The sequence below is a fragment of the Solanum verrucosum genome, unplaced genomic scaffold (genome assembly GCF_900185275.1).
Source record: "Solanum verrucosum unplaced genomic scaffold, falcon-dt-bn FXZP01000277.1, whole genome shotgun sequence".
Classification (NCBI taxonomy): Eukaryota; Viridiplantae; Streptophyta; class Magnoliopsida; order Solanales; family Solanaceae; genus Solanum; species Solanum verrucosum.
This window is the reverse complement of record NW_026019945.1, coordinates 2,247,008-2,266,509: the sequence shown is the minus strand read 5'-3', so window position 1 is coordinate 2,266,509 and position 19,502 is coordinate 2,247,008. Positions and strand designations below refer to the sequence as shown.

The 19,502-nt window shown below is 33.3% G+C and overlaps 4 protein-coding genes across 5 annotated transcripts; 3 read left to right on the top strand and 1 right to left on the bottom strand.

The window, feature by feature from the left end:
• Positions 1-1,726: 1,726 nt before the first annotated feature.
• LOC125809375 (uncharacterized) lies at positions 1,727-2,810 on the top strand. The gene is made up of 2 exons (XM_049489032.1): positions 1,727-2,189; positions 2,694-2,810. The coding sequence occupies exons 1-2, from the start codon at positions 1,742-1,744 to the stop codon at positions 2,741-2,743; spliced, it is 498 nt and encodes a 165-aa protein (XP_049344989.1). The 5' UTR covers positions 1,727-1,741; the 3' UTR covers positions 2,744-2,810.
• Positions 2,811-4,801: 1,991 nt separating this feature from the next.
• LOC125809363 (uncharacterized) lies at positions 4,802-8,287 on the top strand. Of its 2 annotated transcripts, none has more exons than XM_049489021.1 (4): positions 4,802-5,297; positions 6,521-6,689; positions 7,560-7,662; positions 7,725-8,287. In XM_049489021.1, the coding sequence occupies exons 1-4, from the start codon at positions 4,924-4,926 to the stop codon at positions 8,081-8,083; spliced, it is 1,005 nt and encodes a 334-aa protein (XP_049344978.1). In that variant the 5' UTR covers positions 4,802-4,923; the 3' UTR covers positions 8,084-8,287. The 2 variants fall into 2 exon arrangements, with proteins under 2 accessions (XP_049344978.1, XP_049344984.1); XM_049489027.1 differs by having other exon boundaries at positions 4,861-5,297; positions 7,731-8,287.
• Positions 8,288-8,380: 93 nt separating this feature from the next.
• On the bottom strand, positions 8,381-12,318 carry LOC125809352 (putative beta-glucosidase 41). Its single transcript, XM_049489011.1, has 13 exons — positions 12,075-12,318; positions 11,801-11,867; positions 11,560-11,618; positions 10,784-10,859; positions 10,550-10,621; positions 10,380-10,467; positions 9,912-10,167; positions 9,578-9,693; positions 9,262-9,485; positions 9,153-9,184; positions 8,972-9,074; positions 8,792-8,900; positions 8,381-8,694 (listed from the first exon to the last, which is right to left on the bottom strand). Exons 1-13 carry the CDS (start codon positions 12,186-12,188, stop codon positions 8,499-8,501), a joined length of 1,512 nt encoding a protein of 503 aa, XP_049344968.1. The 5' UTR covers positions 12,189-12,318; the 3' UTR covers positions 8,381-8,498.
• A 4,711-nt stretch (positions 12,319-17,029) lies between these two features.
• Positions 17,030-19,048, top strand: LOC125809342 (60S ribosomal protein L8-like). The gene is made up of 2 exons (XM_049489002.1): positions 17,030-17,521; positions 18,605-19,048. Exons 1-2 carry the CDS (start codon positions 17,082-17,084, stop codon positions 18,945-18,947), a joined length of 783 nt encoding a protein of 260 aa, XP_049344959.1. The 5' UTR covers positions 17,030-17,081; the 3' UTR covers positions 18,948-19,048.
• The last annotated feature ends 454 nt before the right edge of the window (positions 19,049-19,502 follow it).

Here is a 19,502-nt window from a genome sequence, read left to right as displayed (position 1 = left end):
ATAAATAAATAAATATGGAGTAATTTTTAAAAAATTTGATGTTGGAATATATTCATAGAGTGTGAAAGTGGAAGTTTCCTTGTAAATTATTGACAGGATAATGATATCAAATATTTCAAAAGCAGTCCATATCGATTGTGATGAACTGATTAAGATTTGTTAATTTTTAATTAAAAATCTTCAATTAATTTTTAAGAATAACGATAAAAAAATGTTCAGAACTACCGTATAAATAATGTGCCCATACAATATATAAATCTAAATTAATCAAATTCAAATACAAATATTATATTTCAAATGAAAAATAAATAAAAATATCAAAGGCAGACAAAGTGTATATAATAGCCAGCGTGACGTAGAATAATAATTCATAGTGACCCCAGGACCTTATTATAAGGAGAAAATAATTGAAACTTTGAAAGTCGTTAAGGCCCAATGCAAAGGCAAACAAAATCAATCAACTCAACTTTTTTTTTTCTTCCAGTAATATTTTTGATCTCTCAACTATTAAAATTTGAAGATTTTAGTTTTTGAGATATCCAACTAATAATATAAGTAATGTAATTTTTTATTAATTGAAATATATATTTTTAAATCATTCTTTATTGATGTTGTATTAAGCTTATATTATTATTAGTATTGTTTCACACTCGATATAATATAACTCTATGATATCTCAAATATAGTATATTTCCTACCCAAAGAAAAGAAAAAACATATTTCTATTAATTAGGAATTAGATATACTTTGTCGGAATTGAAAAGTTCAGTTTGGTAATTTTGATTTTCAAAAATGCTTTACTATTATCATATCGAAATTCATTTGGTACGATTCGATAGATTTAAGTTCCATTATGATATTTTGTGTTACAATAATTTAATAATAAAAAATTATTCAACTTCGACTTACATATAATCACATACTAACATCTTAAACATCTAAAAATATATTCAAACCAAAGTAGACACAATATCATCAATTAATTACAAAAGAAAAATTCATTCTAATAAAAATTTCAATATCTAAATAATTGTGTTTGTACTAGTCCTAGTTTATACAATATTCAATATTTTTTTAATAAAAAAACCAAATATTATACCAAAATACCAAGAAATTTTTAAATACATACCAAAATCAAAATCTCAATATAATAATTTAATATCTATCGAATCATATCTACCCATAACAAAAGGTATACAATAATTAAGGAAGCAAAAATATAATATTTATTTTTACCTAATCAATTCAAGTGTAGATGATATCTTCAATTAATTACAAAAAGAAAAATACATTCTAATCAAAATTTCAATATCTAAATAATTGTGTTTGTACTAGTCCTAGTTTATACAATATTCAATATTTTTTTAATAAAAAAACCAAATATTATATCAAAATACCAAAGAAATTTTTAAATACATACCAAATATCAAAATATTAAAATCTCAATATAATAATAATTCAATATCTATTGAATCATATCTACCCATAACAAAAGGTACACAATAATTAAGGAAGCAAAAATATACTAATATTTATTTTTACCTAATCAATTCAAGTGTAGATGATATCTTCAAAGGCAACATAGTAAAATCAGCCTTAAAATCCTCTTTTGCCCTAAATAATCTTTCTATTCTCCCAAATCTCCCTCCACAAATTTTTTCCTTAAACCATCAAAAAGGCAAAACATAAAACCCAGAAACAAAAAAATCACTCTCTCTCTCTCTCTCTCTCATCATTCATCATGTCTTTTCTTCAAAACAATTTTACACTAATTTTACACTTGCTCTTCTTCTTCCTCCTCTGTTTTTTACAGTGTAAATTTGCTACTTCTTCTATGTCTATTCATGATTTACTAAAATCAAAAGGATTACCAGCAGGACTTCTTCCTAAAGAAGTGAAATCTTACAATTTATCAGATTCTGGTCTTCTTGAAGTGTTTTTAGATGGGCCTTGTTTGGCTAAATTTGATACTATGGCTTTATATGACAGTGTTGTAAGAGCAAATCTGACTTATGGTTCACTTGGTGGTGTTGAAGGATTTTCTCAACAAGAGCTTTTTGTTTGGCTACCAGTTAAAGGAATTGTGGTTGATAATCCTTTATCTGGTCTTATACTTTTTGATATTGGTTTGGCTCATAAACAACTCTCTCTTTCACTTTTTGAAGATCCACCTAATTGCAAACCAGATGGTAATTTTATTCCTCTGTTTTTTTTTTTTCATATTCGAAATTTACTAGTCTGACTAATTTGTAATTGATGTTTGGTATTCGTATTGGGATCTCATTAATGTTTTAGAATTCCAACATTAGGAGCTAAAATTGCTTTCTAGTATAGTCGAGTTTGAACTCGAGATCTCTGGTTTAAGTATACTCTACCCATATCCCTGTTAAACAATCAATTGTCAATTTTTATAAAAAAATAATTTTTTTCATAGTTTTTTGTTTTGCTATTTTTGGGTTGGAAATATATGGAATTTCACTAATATCGAGGGAACAAATGTTATTTTTTAGTTGAATTGTACTAGTTTTCCATATGATTTTCTGAATTGTTTTCTGGAAATGAATTGATTTAGTAACATTTTTCTGAAATTAGTACTAGTGTCAAGTAGTTTTCATTATTTTTATTTGAATAAATAAATTAGATTTAATTGTTTAAATTTAAGAATTGATTATTTTTTTTCGTGGAATATGCAGGCGTTTTGAGGAAGAATGGTAGGAAGGAGAAGGGATTTGAAGATCAATAATAAAGAAATGCCCTTTTTGGAAAATTATTAAATGTCCATAATAATTATGGATTTTGTTGGTTGGGTGGGTGGGTGGGGGTTAAGTACAAATTACCAGGCTTGATTATAGGTTTATTTTAGACTCTAAATGAGATTTGGGGGTGCGGCTGTAAAGATTTTGGGTTTATCAAATACTATCTTTTTTCCTATTTTTGGATCTAGTTTTATAAATTTGTTATTTATTTACTTCTCTTACGAGTCGAAAAATAGTTTCTCTATTCTCTAAGAGTCTTTATTTTTACGATTAACATATCGTAGTATAACTTATAAGAGCTTTTTATACCATATCATAAAGAGTTTTAGTGTGTACTCACACACATTTTCTCCGGCAGTGGAGATCGAAAAATAAAACACTAATGAAAATCATATACCTTATATAATGTATCAAGCTAACACTCCATTTTTCGACATTATATCCTATACTGGAGTTTTTAAAGTTTCATAAGTAATATTTCAGGATGTCGACTATTTTTCAATTATAGAAACCGGAAATTGACTATTTGTGTATTTTTCACTTTTTTCATGGCCTGCAAATATCATAGGATGCTTTTTCGTAACGTGCGTAAGATGGGCCCATGCAAAAAGGAGACGGGAGTACAACGGGCCCATGTGGAATTTGGAGTGTGGCCCACTTTTATGGGTTTTCTGCTGGACTTATTATAAGTGGGCCCTTAAGGCTGGTCTTGCTGGAACCCAATTGTATGATTGAAAAGCCCATCATCACAAGAAAAAGGCAAATAACCTTTTAAGTAGAATTTAAAATTTAGTAAAAAAATTAATTGGAAACAACCAGAATATCAACATTGATTAGAAAAAAATAATGAAAGTTAGTGATTGGTACATAATTTTTTTAAGAGAAAATGAATATACTTTTTGGTATAACTTAGGTTGATATAAAATGGATTTTGGGGTCTACTTTAACCTAAAAATTAAATTAAGACATAGGAATTAATGCAAACATCAGCTAAAAATATAATTAGTTCCATCACCAACTAAGATGGGATCGAACATTTGATGAATAAGAATTGAGGTGCACCTAACTCAAATGTCATAAAAAGATAAGAATATATAGATTTAATTTAGTTTCAAAAACCAGTTAGAATAGTTCAAAAGTCACCGATGGGTGTAGGAGACTTGACATAAGTAGAAAGTAGGAGGACTTATAGACAATATGATAAGTTTTACTCGATTATAACAGTTAAACTTAATTTTACAAAAATTAAAAAATTGAGGTGTTCTATATGATCAATCTTTTGTCATGATTTTACTTTGTAGAACTTCCATTTTAATAGTCATTTTGATTTAAGCAAAATCTTTTGCATGCTTTGACCAAAAAATGGTTAACTTTGTAGATTATTATTACCTTTCTAAAAATAATACTATAAACTTACGTTTATATTAAAGTGAAAATTATTGTCAAAGTTTGGAAAAATTGACTGCAAATTAGGAGTTCAATTCTTTTTAAAAAATATATTCAGTCATATATACATATTTAAAGTTTAGCCTTGTCAAGCCCAAATATATCAAAGTTTGTTTTTAAAGTTTAGACATGATTTTTATAATTTTGATCGCATATGATAGAAGTTTAGTTTCGAAGTAGCTAGATTTGTAAGTTTTATATAAACTTGCTACAACTTAAATGTTGGTTCTAAATGGGCACAAGGTAAAGCCCGCTAGGCCCTTCATCAAAATTTCAGGAAATTTAGAGGAGATAATTAGTCAAGATTCGCTTAATTAAACACAAAAATTAGCTTTTTAGGAATATAAATCATTTCTAATTATACTTATAACTCTCATAATCTTCTATTCGGTGAATCCAAATCACTTTTAGGCTTCATTAATTTTATTAAAATTAAGACGTCTGAAAATGAATACATTAATGATTCTTGGATCTGAATACACCATTTATATTTTCCTAAACATCTAATATGTACATAATTCATTCAAATAAAATAATAGTCTAATTAAATACTCCATCAACATTATCCTAAAAATATCTTGCTAACTAAGCAAGTAACACTTGATCGCCACGTGTCCCATCGTCAGAGTCCTTGTTTAGCCCAAAACTTATACGCAATCGATCTCTTCGTTGCTGAAGGGTTGCCTCATTCGTCGAATTCGAATAGACAATTACGAAAATTATGGGTGGCGGTGGAGCATTCAGAGCAGCGGCGAAGGTCGCCGGAGCCGCCGCTGCCAACAGCGGATTCCGCTCGGTGACGGCGGAGCATCCAGTCTACGCAGCCGCACGCAACGTCGCCCGTCCGGTGTCGATCTCAGGTATATCGTCAACATCGGGAGATGTCAAGTCTGCTATGGTCACGGCTTCTCACGGTGGATCATCGGATGTGTCGTATGTGCCTAAGATGGTTTCTGATTTTGATGACTGGGAGATGGCCGGCGGAGAGGAAGAAATGATGGTTAATCCTGGTGAACCGCTGCCACGACTCGTATTTGGTGGAGCTCCTTCTCTTCAGGAAGCTACAGAGGCTACTTCTGATCTCAAAGATGCTCTGTATAATTCATTTCTCCTGCTATTTACTCTGCTATTGTTTTTTACTCTGCCTGCAAATTTGCTTATCAATTTGTTATCTGTTGTTAGTGTCTATGCGAAGTATTGCTTTTTGTTTGTGTTTATAATCATTAAATTGCAAGTCTTTTGTGTTCTAAGTCACCATAGAGCATTAGCCTCTCCAGTCTGAAAGCTAATTTTGGTGGTATGGTTTTGCTTTTTTTTATTGTGAAACTTAACGGTGATTGAGTGATTACTCAGTTGATTGATTCGATTAACGAATAAAGTTACAATTTGTTGCTCTTTAGAATAAAACGGGACACGTAGTAGAAAAATTGCAATGTCCAATTCTATGTTGCCTTATTTTCATGTAGCTTTGAATTATCCCAATATGAACTTTACTTTTGAAAAGGAGATATAACTCTTAAAACTGATTGTAAAGAAGCACCTTGGGATAGCATTTACTGTACATACATACTATTCCCTCAGTTCCGATTTATGTGGCATTGTTGGTCTTGATATAGAGTTTAAGAATTAAGGGAAGACACTTCTATTTAGCAAATTGCCCTTATAAAATTCACTTTTGGTACTTACTTTTAGTTGACTTTTCTTCATTATAAAGTGTTAAGTGGAACTCAATAAGTATGAAATGAGGATGATGCCATTACATAGTTGCTACATAAGGAAGGGTGACATTCTTTTTGGGAGGGTCTAAAAGGAGAGGGTGCCACATAAATGGGGAGTATTAGGCAAGGGAGATCAAGCAAGTCATTTGTGCTATTAAGGCCTTTTGGATTAATTAAAAAAATCCGCCTTTCTAACTTATTCCATGTCATAAGCTATGCATGCTCATAAGTACTATGGTTGGGTGACACTACCAGAGTCCAAGTGCGCTCTTCTGTGTGACAGTGTCAGTGAAGGGAGAAACTTAAGTTCTGGACCTGAAATAGGTGAAGGGAAAAATGAAAATGAACTTGTCAATTCGATTGTTGTTCCACTCTTTTAATATTGGTATGCTTAGGCATTTCATCATACTTCCATCAACCTTTAGCTTAAGCACCCAGAAGGTTAATGATCTGGGATTTGAAAGGCTATTGGACTTAGGTTGCCATATGAACTTCTCAGTGTCACTCTGCTGTTATATTCCAACAGATATATTTGCTCTAATAGAAGATGTAAACAACTACTTACATAGTGTGAATTCAAAACTGTTGTTAAATTTACAGGGTATATATGTCTGGATCTGCTAATGGATATGGGGGATCTTGTATATCCGGCTCATGCTCATCGCCCGTCTCCAAAGCCTGTGTTGTCAGCGAGACTATAGTCACAAAGTCTGTGCCGAAACATGCTGTTCAGGCATATAGGATTCTGAGTGAAATTCCTGCTGCTCAGGTTTTCTTCTTTGTCATTTTTGTCTACAAGTCTCTTAGTTTTCATATTCTATCTAGTGTTGTATGTTCATGTCATAGAAACTGGATATTGCAATTTTTTATTTTAATCCTTCAGTATAAGCCGTTACTAGGGTGAGGAATGATTCTGAATGTGTTCAATTTGACCAGATAAGAAGATCCAGTCAACAAAAGCTGAACTAATATTGTAGTTATAACATAAAAAGTGGAACTATTTAAGGTAGCCCCTAATTCTACTTGTGAAATCTCCTCAAACAGGATCTGTTTTCTTGCTAGTGACAAGAAAATTTAGAGCTCTTCATACTTGAGAGTGTTCAGCTCATTTGATTTTTCTTTAGGTACTCCTCTCTAGATGTTGACATCTAGAAGAGCTATATTTGAGTTGAGTCCAATACTGAAGATACTTCCTTAAAATTTCTGAAGAAGCAGAAAGATCTCAACGTCAAGATAACTCGACTCTTAGAATGTTTAAGTATTAGATAACGTCCCCTCCCCTTGTGGTTCTCATGCTAGGTATTTCTTAAACTTTTTTTAAAAAAAAAATTCTGGTGTCAAAATGTAGTTCGTTGATTTATTCAATTTCGTTGGTTGGAGGAAGGCTAGTGTTATTAGCTTTCTTTATTCACATTTTAGTGCGAAGCATGAGCATAAAGTGACTTAGATGGGTTCAGGCTCTATAGATCTAAAAGTGGTATTTCTTATGCATTTTCTTGGTGTTAATTGTTGGCATCTGAGTAGACAGTAGACACTCATAATAACTTCATGAAGCTCTTTGGAGTGCCGTCTTAGTAGTGTCTGGAGGTTATGAGTATTCTAGGTCTGCTAATATTGACTTCATTTTTCTCCTTCCCAGAACGTTGTTGCTTCAATTGCTTGTGACCCAAATGTGTGGAATGCAGTACTGCAAAATCCAGCCCTTCAAGATTTCCTCGAGTCACAGAGATCCAGTGAGAAATGTATGTCCTTGATTTTCCTCGAATCTCTCATAATGATCAAGCTTCTTACTACATTCTCATAGTTGCAGGTGCATCATTCCCCGACTTGGATCAAGAGAAAGATGAATCGGTTGCTGATACTGCTTCCTTTTCTGAATCATCCCCATGGAAGCCGTTTTCTGAATCTAAGGCGGAAGAGTCTAAATCCGGGAACTCTTTTACAAGCTTTTTGCAGAATGTTACACAAACAGTGACACAAACAGTGGTTAGTATGATGGACAGCTTGTCAGATTTCTTTAACAATCTCTTTGGAGGCAACAAGTTTTTTGTTGATGCTGATGGAAGTGCTAAATTTGGCGCGGTGGAGAAGACACTTGGAGCATCTTTCATGGCTTTGGCAGTCATGGTTATGATGGTGGTTGTCTCAAAACGCAGTCACTAATGATGTCTTCAAAGTTTTAACTATTTGAATTTGCCGAACTTACATGACTAAAACTATTTGAATTTGCCGGAACTTACATGACTAAGTGTTACAGTTTCTTCTAGAACAGGTTCTGAGGTTTTCGTCGAGGGTTTCTGGTCCAATGACTTGTGGAAGTGGCTTGTAAATAAAAATAAAATCATTATAGACAATGTTTCTGTTTTTTGTTTCTTGGCTTTGTCATCTCAATGCCATTGAAGTTGATCTTTGCATTCAGCAGTTGTGTGTTTTGTTAAACAAGACAGTTTCTTTATGGTATATATAAGAATGAAGTTGCAGTTTTCAGCAAACAATGATGCTAATGTACATAGTTCAAACTCTACAGTAACATCTTAATTCGCTTCTAGCATCGTTGAAATCAAATGAAAAACACATTTCATAATAACGCGTTCAGATATCTCTCCGATGTAAGCATGCTTTTGAACCACTTAGCAGAGGATTTTGGTGTCCTTGTAAGATTATTCTTGAAGTCTACATGGTATAGTCCAAATCTTACAGTATAACCTGAGTTCCATTCCCAGTTATCAAGTAGTGACCAAACAAAGTAACCTTTGATATTGCAGTTGTCTTCCCTGTATTCATGTGATTTTTTTTCTCATGTAAGAACAGAATAACAAAGAAACTCGAAACATAGTAATAAAAAACTGCGATAAATTGAAGTTTGAGCACCTTATTGCAGCAGAGAGATTCGAAAGATAGTCTCTGTGGTAAGTTATTCTCCTTTCATCTTGTAAAGCATCGTTTAACGCTATATGTGATTTGTTAGGTTCATCCATACCTGAAATCAAGTAGTTCAAGTTTTTGGTACTCATGTTCTGTTTGTTTCTTATGCAGGATGACATTTCTTACCGTTTTCAGTAATCATCACCAACGGGTTTCCATATTTATCTTTGATGTAATTCATCAACTTCCTAATTCCCCATGGGACGATACGTAGCCAACCAGATGCAGCCTGGAGGATGACATGATCTTTAGGACAACGATCAGCAGTTCTCAAATATAGACGTATGAAGCAACTAATCAGGCATACCTTTTCTCCTATTGCGACTCCACGCCTGTAAGCTGAAGTAACAAAGGTGATGATCAGTTGCTAACTAATAGTCCAATTTAAATAGTGAGTACTAGTTTTGATATCTTACCAGTAGTTAGCACAGCAGAGTCGGAGTAAGCATCGTGCAACATGAACTTCATGATCCTTACTCTATCGTTCCGTGCATATAATGTGGTATAGTGATTGATGCCAAGAAAATCAATAGATCCCTTCAGCATTTTTGCCTCATAGGGAGTGATCTTGGGCAGTCTTTCAGCCACCAACTTCTGCATTGAAAGAGGATAATTCCCAAGTAGTAGTGGATCAAGGAACCTGAGTCACTTTGTTTATGTTAAATCGATACGTTACACTCAATTTTCTTCGTAACTCCATTCACATTATTAGAAATACATGACTAAAATTACCAGCCAAGTCCAAAATCCATCGCTCTACTTGCAGCAGCTCTGTCCTCTTCACAATCTGAATGTGGCTCGTACCATGTAGAATCTAATGCTATCCCAACTATGCCTCGTTGACTTGCCTGGAATCAGTGGCGAAGCAAAAAAAAAAAAAACACTCAAGATTTAGTATATATTTACAAAAAGTAAATTTTGACCACCCTTCAGTCTATATGGCTACGCCACTACCTGGAATACTAGTTAAATAAGAACAGAATGTCCATACACTATTTCACGTCCCTCTTTTTAACTCAATAGTCATCAAATCTATCAAAAAAGTTCTTTGTTTGAACTGAAGTACCTTGAACATTTTGTGGTAAGCATGATAAGCAGCAGCATGAGACAGCAGAATGTTATGTGCTACGATATATGGCTCAACGGATGATTTTCCTTTCCTGCAGAAAGAGTGCAAAAGAATAGAGCACCTTCCTGGAGCTTGAATTCCAAAGTCATAACCTAGAATTGAAAAACCGTGAGGCTCGTTAAAGGTGATCCAATGCTTCACTCTATCTCCAAATGCTTCGAAACAGGTAATAGCATATCGTTCAAATTCTTTTCTGCAATGAAATAAGAGTTTATATATCAGCTGGAAATTTGTACTTCACTTATGCAATAAACTTTGTGATCAGTTTGAACACCTTTTGTCGGAAAATTATATTGTGCATTATAGGTGAAAAGATTATCTTTGATAGTTATATATTAAATTTTCAACACTATTAACGAAATTCTCAACTTCTCCGTTGTCTGGAGGACTGTAAGCTATACATACATTATTCGATTGCTTAAAAATCCCTCGTACGAATCTTCAAGCTTTTGTGGTAGATCCCAGTGAAATAAAGTTACATAAGGTTGAATTCCTGATCATATTACAATAATTAAATAATTAGCTTCATATAAAGTTTAGATTTTCATATAGCTTGTTCTATACTTTAATTGAACCTTTTTCTAGTAAGGCATCTATGAGATTGTTGTAGTATTCAATTCCTTCTGGATTTGGTTCCCCGGTTCCATCTGTGACATGTAAGGTCGTTAAAATGGTAAGTCTCCTTAAAAAATGAAATTTATTACCCACTACAAAAGGTAAAGATTGACATGTTTCATTATACTGATGATGATGTATATAACTTAAACTCGAAAGGATGAGTAAATGAAGATAAAAGGATAAAATCTTACTTGGGAAAATTCGTGTCCAAGAAATTGAGAATCTATAGGCATCCATTCCTATATTCTTCATCAAGTCTATGTCGCTCTGTAAAATATTGTCAAAGCTAAGTCATCTCATACAAGTTGGTTAAATAACAACAAAACATACTTATTTTTTTATTTTTTTGGGTCAGACAAAACTTAGTTTTCACAAAAGGGCTCTAGCCTCTATTATTTATTTTTGGGAAAAAGGATTATATATTCCAAACTATCGTAAATGATATGCAGATACCCTCCGTCATATTTTTGGGACATTATTGCCCTGTTGTTCAAAAACTAGAGCATATATGCCTTTCACTCTAACGGAAGACTAAATAGGGACACGCGACACAATCTTATTCGTCGATTCGATATTTAATAAATGTCGGATCGGTGGATAAGATTATGACACGTGTATGTCCGTTAGTATAAAGGGTATATATGCTTTAGATTTTGGACGTCAGGGATATCAATGTCCCAAAAGATAACAGAGGTTATCTATATACCATTTCGGGTACCTTTTTCCCTTTATTTTTTTGTACTAGAAGCAACTGTTATTCTTATCTTTTTAAAGATGATAGGTCCCATTTGTTCTCTTGTATTTATTTTAAAATAGTCGGTGCATATTAAGATATGATTAGGTGACATTACTTATCCATAAAGTACCTTAACCAAAAATTAAATATTTCAACTTGTGTTTCTAATAATGTTTAATTTAAAATATAGTATTTTTTCGTTCATATTAAGTGAATTGTTGGAACTTTTACCTGAAAACGATGATATTGATCAACTGCTGTGTTTGCATTGCTGAAGTCCAGTATTCTTCCTATAGAATTAGAAACAAGATAATACATCAGACTTTAAAAAGTATAGTACTAGGATATTTCATTCAGAAAAAGGTGTTCAAGAAATTCTAATTAAGCCGTTGAAGATATAAATAATTAAATAAAAAAAAAATGTGTTGTATTGAAACTTTTAGATGAGATGATTACGAATAAACTATTTTACCTGGTCTTTTGATGAAAGTATCCCATATGCTAATACCCTTGTTTCCTTCATCCACAGCACCTTCAAACTACAAGACCAAAAGAAATACAGACGGATTCAAGATTTTAAGTTTATGAGTTCTGAATCATAATAGTTTTTGCTTATTGAGTTTTGAATAAATATAAATACTAAGTTCATTTTTGACTCATATACAGAACCTGAGTCAAAAGCTACTGAATTTTGTTGAACTTGTAACGTAAATACGCCCCTGGATTACGAAGGGGTAATAACAAACCTGATAAGCTGAAGAAGCAGTTCCAAAGATGAATCCCTCTGGAAAATCAGAACGGCTAATGGACTCAGAATTCACCAATAGACAAATGATGAAGAAGGAAAATATGATTTTCATGGGGGTTGAAGAGTCTTTTTCAGTGTAAATAAGGGGGTAATTAAACTATTAAACTTTGGTTTAGTGGTGTTATAATAAAAAAAAGTGCAAAATGCCAGACTTAATATAGAGAAAACCTTTTGTATACTTCAAGAAATAGGCAAAACATTTGGAGTAGTTTTATGTTAAAATTTGGTCACATAGAAAAGGGGACAAATGAGACACTCACCCTTCTCTTGCGTCATAAGAGGACAGGACTCGATACTCATAATGAAATACAAATTTAATTCAAATTTTGTAAAGAATAAAGTATTTTTTATAATAGTAATTTTTATATTGAAAACTCAAAATTAAAATTCACGATTTCATAATATCATTTTTCATTTTTGTACTTTTGCTTACGTGTCGTGATATGAGGGTGACAAGTGTTAGCGCACCCGCCGATTGATTTCATTTGCCTTCACGACTATTATTCCTCGTGAAATAATTTGAACTCTCAACATTTAAGTAAAGCTTCAAGGTTTCTACTTCTTTGGTTTTAAAAAATAATTTTTTTTTAAAAAATCTAGTGTTAATCATCATAATTATCCATAAAATGTGAGATTTTTTAAGGAGGCGTTGTGATGGAGTTTGATAGATTTTAAATTTTTTATTATTATATTATAGGAGGGGATAATGAAATGAAATGTATGATATTGATGGGATTTGAACTTTTCATTTCAAGTTTTAACCTGTGAAAACTAGCTAAAGGGACGGGACCTAGTAATTAATGAAGTGGATTGAGAATCGTGTGGTTTTAAGATCAAATAATTAATTAATATTCTTCTATCACAATCTATTCTAGCTTTAGTGAACGAATTACTTGATATCTATCACCGAAAAAGTTGAAAATAAATATTTGTAAAATAATAGAGATGTGCTTAAATTTACTCGTGAATGAGTCAAACTTTTTTTAAATAAAATATAATGACATCTTTAGCAGAATTAAGGGAAGATTTTTTATGAGCTTCAAATTGCAGTATATTAAAGTGCAACAATAGTAATTTTTATTTAGAGTAGAGTTGTAATTTCCCATCATTATACTCTACTTCAATACCACTTGTCAACGCTTACAGTCTATCTTAATAATTTACGTATATACTAATTATATATACACGTCATACGTGCATCATATCTATATTCTCATTAATATATATTTATAATATTATATTTATCGATTATTATTTTAACGAGCGAATATATATAGTATATTTATTATTATTATTATTATTATTGTCACGATCCAAAATGGACGTGATGACACTCGTCTTAACCCACCAAGACAAGTCAGCCTAAAACTCAATCATTACAATAAAATGCGAAATTTTTTATAATAAACTCAAAAATACCCCCAAAATCTAGTTGTCATGTGTACAAGCCTTTAAAGAATTACAATTGAATCAAAAGAAAAATACAAGTCTCATATGACATTGTTTCTAGAGTAGAACAAGATCATAAACAGGAGTAAGAAGGTCTGTTGAGTTGACAAACAACTACCTCACAAATCTCCAAGAAGCCTAGGAAAATAAGAGAATATATCACAAAGGTCCGGGCTAGTAACCTACAAAAAAAATATAGTAGCAAGGGGTGAGTACCAAACCACGCGGTACTCAACAAGTAAACCTCTAAACACAAGCTAAGGGGATAGAATACGGGTACTCCTTACACCCCAACTGAACCTCCACAACTACAACATGCATAAAATCAGCCCAACATAACAGTTCACAATTCACATAGCACATATCTCAACAACAACACTCTAACAATACATATCCTCAACAACAAACTCAATATTCACCAATCAAAGTTCCACAAAAAGGCACTCACAAGATCAACAAAACACAATATCAAGTTCACTAATGATAAATATGTGCAATGCAATGGAATGCAATGTCAAGTATAGTGATGCATGTCTGACCTAGTGATACATACCCGCTGTCTCTCAGTCCGGGACCCATGGGGGACATATTTGTCCATGCATCCATCGCGGCGCGCGATACGACCCTCGATAATATAGTAACCATCGTGGCGTGCGATACGTCTCTCGAAAAATAGTATCCATCGCGGCGCGCAATACATCCCTCGAAAAATAGTATCCATCGCGGCGCGTGATACGTCCCTCGAAAAATAGTATCCATCGCGGCGCGCGATACGTCCCTCGAAATGGTACATTCTCTTTTCACATAACACTTATCATAACCATGTCTCAGAACCAATGCAAATGACATGTTCACACAAATAATGAGGAGATGACCATTTTCATAACAATACACAATTCACAACAATACAACCGTGATACAACATCAACAATGATTCAACAAGCCTTTCAACCCAATCTCAAACATCACACATCAACAATTAAACACATTGCCTTTTATTACCCCTTTTTCATCATTAGAAAATAATCAATATGTACAAGTCAACCCATCGCTAAGTCTCATTACCCTCAAATACATATCACAAGGAAATACACGAATTCCATACACTTAACAAGGGTTTAGAAATCCACTTGCCTCAAATAGTCGAACAATCACTCCGGGACTTGATCTTTTCCCTTTCGTTGGAATTCTAAATCAATTCAAATAGATAATCACAATAAGAGTTTGAAACAAACAACACCAATATTATTATAGGTTTAGCCTAGATCCAAAAACTCACTCAAATGTATAATCAAGCTCCTAATCTTGATACCAATTAGCATGTCAATTCTCATATTTTCCAAATTTCAAGTCAAGGATTAGGTTCCAACATCTCCAATATCATAAATATAATAATATTCATATTTAATGACCTATCTTAATATATATCAAATCTTGAATCATAATGTGATAACTATTGGAAGATTCCTAAAATTTAAGCTAAGTTCCACCATCAATAACCTCGACCACCAAACAAACAAAGAAGAAGAAGAAAAATATAAAACAAGGAAAACTACACAGAATTCATCCTCAATTATATTTAGATATCATTGTCCTGCAAATACCTAACTCATTATTACTTTCTTACTAAACTCTCTCAATTTGGCAGCAACAAAACAAATTGAAAGCAAAACCACAGTTATTTTATATGGTTCAAATCGTCCTTTAAAACTAATTTGGCTACAAGTTTTATCTCTTCTATTTTACCCCAAAATAAAATCACATGTCACAATAATGATTCCATAATCAAGCCGCTGCCGACAACATCATTAGTAAGTAACCAGTTTTTACTTATAGAGCTAGCAATGGCATCACCAATCAACAATCATACTAGCAACAAATTAATATAATAATATAACTTATCATCCAACCATTAATATACTACTTTTTTCCTATAACAACAATAATACAGAAACAAAATAAACCTGAGGTTTTACCTGAAGCACGAGTCACTTTTCTTGTGGCGTCAAACCGTGCCCTCCGCCTCTCTATGATTATGGACTAAAATGTTAAACCCTACTAACTTATTTTTAATGTATATGGTTTGAGTGACATGAGATAATAATTAAATTAAGGGTTTGACCCATTAACCATCACCTAAATAAATTAATTATTTAATAAATTTTGCCAATTAACTAACTGTAGTTATCGAATAGTTCAAAATTCTCAGACCAACTTCACTGATGAATCAAAAATGACTCGTGGCAACTATCGAAAGGGATAAAACAATAATTTTGTGAAAATTTTCAAAAATGACCTTCTGGGTCATTACAATTATTATGTGTGTGAGTGTGGGTGGGGACTTGTGGAAGACTTCGAACTTTTTTTTCAACAAAAAGTCTTTGAATTGATCTAGTGTAATTCGTCCCCCACTCATCCTTAAAAGTCACAAACCAAGTTATACTCTAAACTCTCAATCGAAATAACTTGTTCATTGTAAATATTTGAGGAGACTCGAATAGATGTGTGAGTATATTAGTTGAGATATAATTATGAACGAAGTTATTCGTGGTAAGGTAAGAGTGAATTGCATAGCAAACAAGATGAAAAAAAAGAAGAGATTGAAATGATTCAAACATATAACAAAGAGATTTAAGGATGCGCCAATTAGGAGGTGTTGCATTACAGATAAATAATGATTAATTTGATTAATATTGAACTTGAAATAATCATTTTTTACTTTATTTATATAATATAATCTTTTTGACAAAAAAGATTCGAACTTCTGCACATATTGCATAGTGTTACGTACACGAACGTATAGTTTTGGAATTTATTATCCCAACCCATAAATCCATATATTTACGTATAATTCATTTTACACTTGTAGTGACGAATCCCACACGCAAGATAATTGTTATCCTTTAAGTAACATCCATTTTGCCTTTAATAATGTTTGATTGGAAGCCAAACTATATTTGATCAAATTCATATTTACCCATATTCTATTTGGGTGGATTGTAATTCAAATCATATTTGACCAAATCCATATTTACCATATTCTATTTGGATGGATTGTAATTCAAACTATTTTTGCTCAATCCATATAAATTCGATCCAATCCAACCATTTGCCACCCCTAATCATAGGTGAAATGAGATAAATAACTCATTCAAATTCAAATAAGAGTTTAACATTTCGAAATGTTAAATTAAGCTTTAAAAAAAAAAAATATACGAAGTTTGAGACATTCTAGTCATATATTAGAAGTTTTGCTTGCACAAGTAATACGATGCAATTCTTTTCAATAAATTTGAAATCGATTCTAAAGCAGCTAAACTTGCAAACGTGTGATTCTTAAGTGGACTTGAAAAAATCAATGGTGGGCCGAAATCCAAGACTGGACCCGGCCCAATTTGAAACTAGGTCTTCTCTACCCTTCTCTTAAACCCTAATTTACTTTCTTCATATAACCATTTCCTTTAACATCGCCGAGAGAGAGAGAGACGGCGGCGAAATGGGTCGTGTGATCAGAGCACAACGTAAGGGAGCAGGGTCCGTCTTCAAGTCCCACACTCACCACCGGAAAGGCCCAGCCCGGTTCCGTTCACTCGACTTCGGCGAGCGTAATGGTTACCTGAAGGGTGTTATAACTGAGGTTATTCATGACCCAGGTAGGGGTGCTCCGCTAGCCCGTATCACTTTCCGTCATCCATTCCGTTACAAGCACCAGAAGGAGCTGTTCGTTGCGGCGGAGGGTATGTACACTGGGCAATTCGTTTACTGTGGGAAGAAGGCTACGCTCATGGTTGGCAATGTGCTACCACTTAGATCTATCCCTGAAGGAGCTGTTGTTTGCAATGTTGAGCATAAAGTTGGTGACCGTGGTGTTTTTGCAAGGTGCTCTGGTGATTATGCTATTGTTATCAGTCACAACCCCGATAATGGAACCACTAGGTATGCATAATCAGTTCTGTTTCATCCTTTTTGTAGCTTTTTGTTCAGTTTTTGGTAACTGCTGCTCTGTTTTTCTATCAATTTGAACATAGAACTGGTTTTCTTCCTAATTTAATCAGTAGAATCTCTACGTATGCATATCATAGATTCATCTTGATCTGTTACAGCTTGTTTGGTTTGTTGTCACCTATTGTATTGTACTGTGATATTAGATTAAATACAATATTTGTTTCGATTGTTATTTAAATTTTATTGTATTGTATCATTAAATTCATATAAAAGGTAATGACTCATTTTGTGTGAACGAACGACTGAAAACAAGACATCATACAACATGATTGAAACGATATGTGACAACCAGGATCCAAACTAGGTGTTAATGGTGCTTTTTCATTCTTTGGTTACTGTTGTTCTGACTTGCTTTTATAGTATTGGAACCTGGAAGTCTGCTTTATATTGTTATCATTAACTAAAAGTGGTTATACAACAAATGTGATATCATAGAGGGTCACCCAAAATTAACTAGAGGTGTTTATAGTGCTACAATCGGACTACGTCTCGATGTGATGCCTGTGTTATCTGGTGTTTATGATGTTTTTCTCCTGTGATTTATTAGTTTTATGTGATGATGGAGTTGTTTTTTGGGAAGATGCTTCAGTTTTTTATTAAATTTATTAGATCAAGCACCTATGTTGGCACCGACTTACGAATGTCTGGTCTTGCATTTTCTTTTCTATAAGCATATCTTGAACCCTGCTTGAGACTCTGAATTTCAGTTTGTGCCCACACACTGTTGAAGGAAGATTGTATCGTCCCATAGTTGTTCCACTTGAGAATGAAACTTGCTGTTTGAAAGGGGATTTTCTGCCAAGTTGTCCCCTTTAGGTTGAACCAGCTTCTGATAGTTTGGTCTCATCATGAACCTAAGTTTATATCTTTTCCGGTGATGAGCTGATTATAGTACATTTGGCTCCCAACTACAGCAGTGCTTATTTTTTGTCTTCTTATCCTCAATGTGTTATTGGGATTACATTCAAACTTTCCGTTGTTGAAGTGTTAATTTGGTTCATTTACTTTTGGCAGGATTAAGCTTCCATCAGGATCCAAGAAGATTGTGCCAAGTGGGTGTCGTGCCATGATTGGTCAGGTAGCTGGAGGAGGACGTACCGAGAAGCCAATGCTCAAGGCAGGTAACGCATACCACAAGTACAGAGTAAAGAGGAACTGCTGGCCCAAGGTTCGTGGTGTTGCTATGAATCCCGTGGAGCATCCTCATGGTGGTGGTAACCATCAACATATTGGTCATGCAAGTACTGTCCGTCGGGATGCACCACCTGGGCAAAAGGTTGGTCTTATTGCTGCAAGGAGGACTGGTCGTCTTCGTGGTCAAGCCGCCGCCACTGCTGCTAAGGCTGACAAGGCTTAAAAAGTTTACCTTATCACTGTTTTTACGTATTTGTTTCCGGATCAGTCTTTTAAACTATTTGAGTGCTGAAATTATACTAAATTTTGGTGGGATATTTAGTAAGTTCTGTTTGAGAAAATCCATATCTGGACAAGTTTGCCATTTAACATTATGATTCATTTTGATGTTTGCTCCTAACTTTTTCGTTTTCCTTGATCTCGTCATATCATTATTCTGTCATGCTTAAGTTAACAGGAAAATTTCTCAACATTTTACGCTCTCAAAGCTATTAAACGATTTTTACACGAATCTATTTGTCCCCTTTTAATTAGCAGTATCTATTTTCAACTTCCACAACTGTGCATGTGATCAATTCATTTACTCAAAATTTCTCTCTGCAAAACAAAACCAAATGCACTATACATGTTTATGAATTATGACATTAGTAGATGGTAATGAAAGGCTGAAAGTGCCAAATGAATTTTTTGTTGGAGACAATAATTTAGTAAACAATCCTCTCTTCTAGTTATATTGAAACTTATGAATCTTTTAAACTAATATTTGTGCAAATTAAAC

Excerpts from the sequence above, each read along its gene's own strand:
- LOC125809375 (XM_049489032.1), top strand. The coding sequence starts at position 1,742 with ATGTCTTTTCTTCAAAACAATTTTACACTAATTTTACACTTGCTCTTC. Across the intron at positions 2,190-2,693 it reads ACCTAATTGCAAACCAGATG|GCGTTTTGAGGAAGAATGGT; the intron begins GTAATTTTATTC and ends TGGAATATGCAG.
- LOC125809363 (XM_049489021.1), top strand. The coding sequence starts at position 4,924 with ATGGGTGGCGGTGGAGCATTCAGAGCAGCGGCGAAGGTCGCCGGAGCC. Across the intron at positions 6,690-7,559 it reads GTGAAATTCCTGCTGCTCAG|AACGTTGTTGCTTCAATTGC; the intron begins GTTTTCTTCTTT and ends TCTCCTTCCCAG. Across the intron at positions 7,663-7,724 it reads ACAGAGATCCAGTGAGAAAT|TTGCAGGTGCATCATTCCCC; the intron begins GTATGTCCTTGA and ends ACATTCTCATAG.
- LOC125809352 (XM_049489011.1), bottom strand. The coding sequence starts at position 12,188 with ATGAAAATCATATTTTCCTTCTTCATCATTTGTCTATTGGTGAATTCT. Across the intron at positions 10,468-10,549 it reads AGATGCCTTACTAGAAAAAG|GAATTCAACCTTATGTAACT; the intron begins GTTCAATTAAAG and ends TAATATGATCAG. Across the intron at positions 9,185-9,261 it reads CTCTGCTGTGCTAACTACTG|CTTACAGGCGTGGAGTCGCA; the intron begins GTAAGATATCAA and ends TTGTTACTTCAG.
- LOC125809342 (XM_049489002.1), top strand. The coding sequence starts at position 17,082 with ATGGGTCGTGTGATCAGAGCACAACGTAAGGGAGCAGGGTCCGTCTTC. Across the intron at positions 17,522-18,604 it reads CCCGATAATGGAACCACTAG|GATTAAGCTTCCATCAGGAT; the intron begins GTATGCATAATC and ends TACTTTTGGCAG.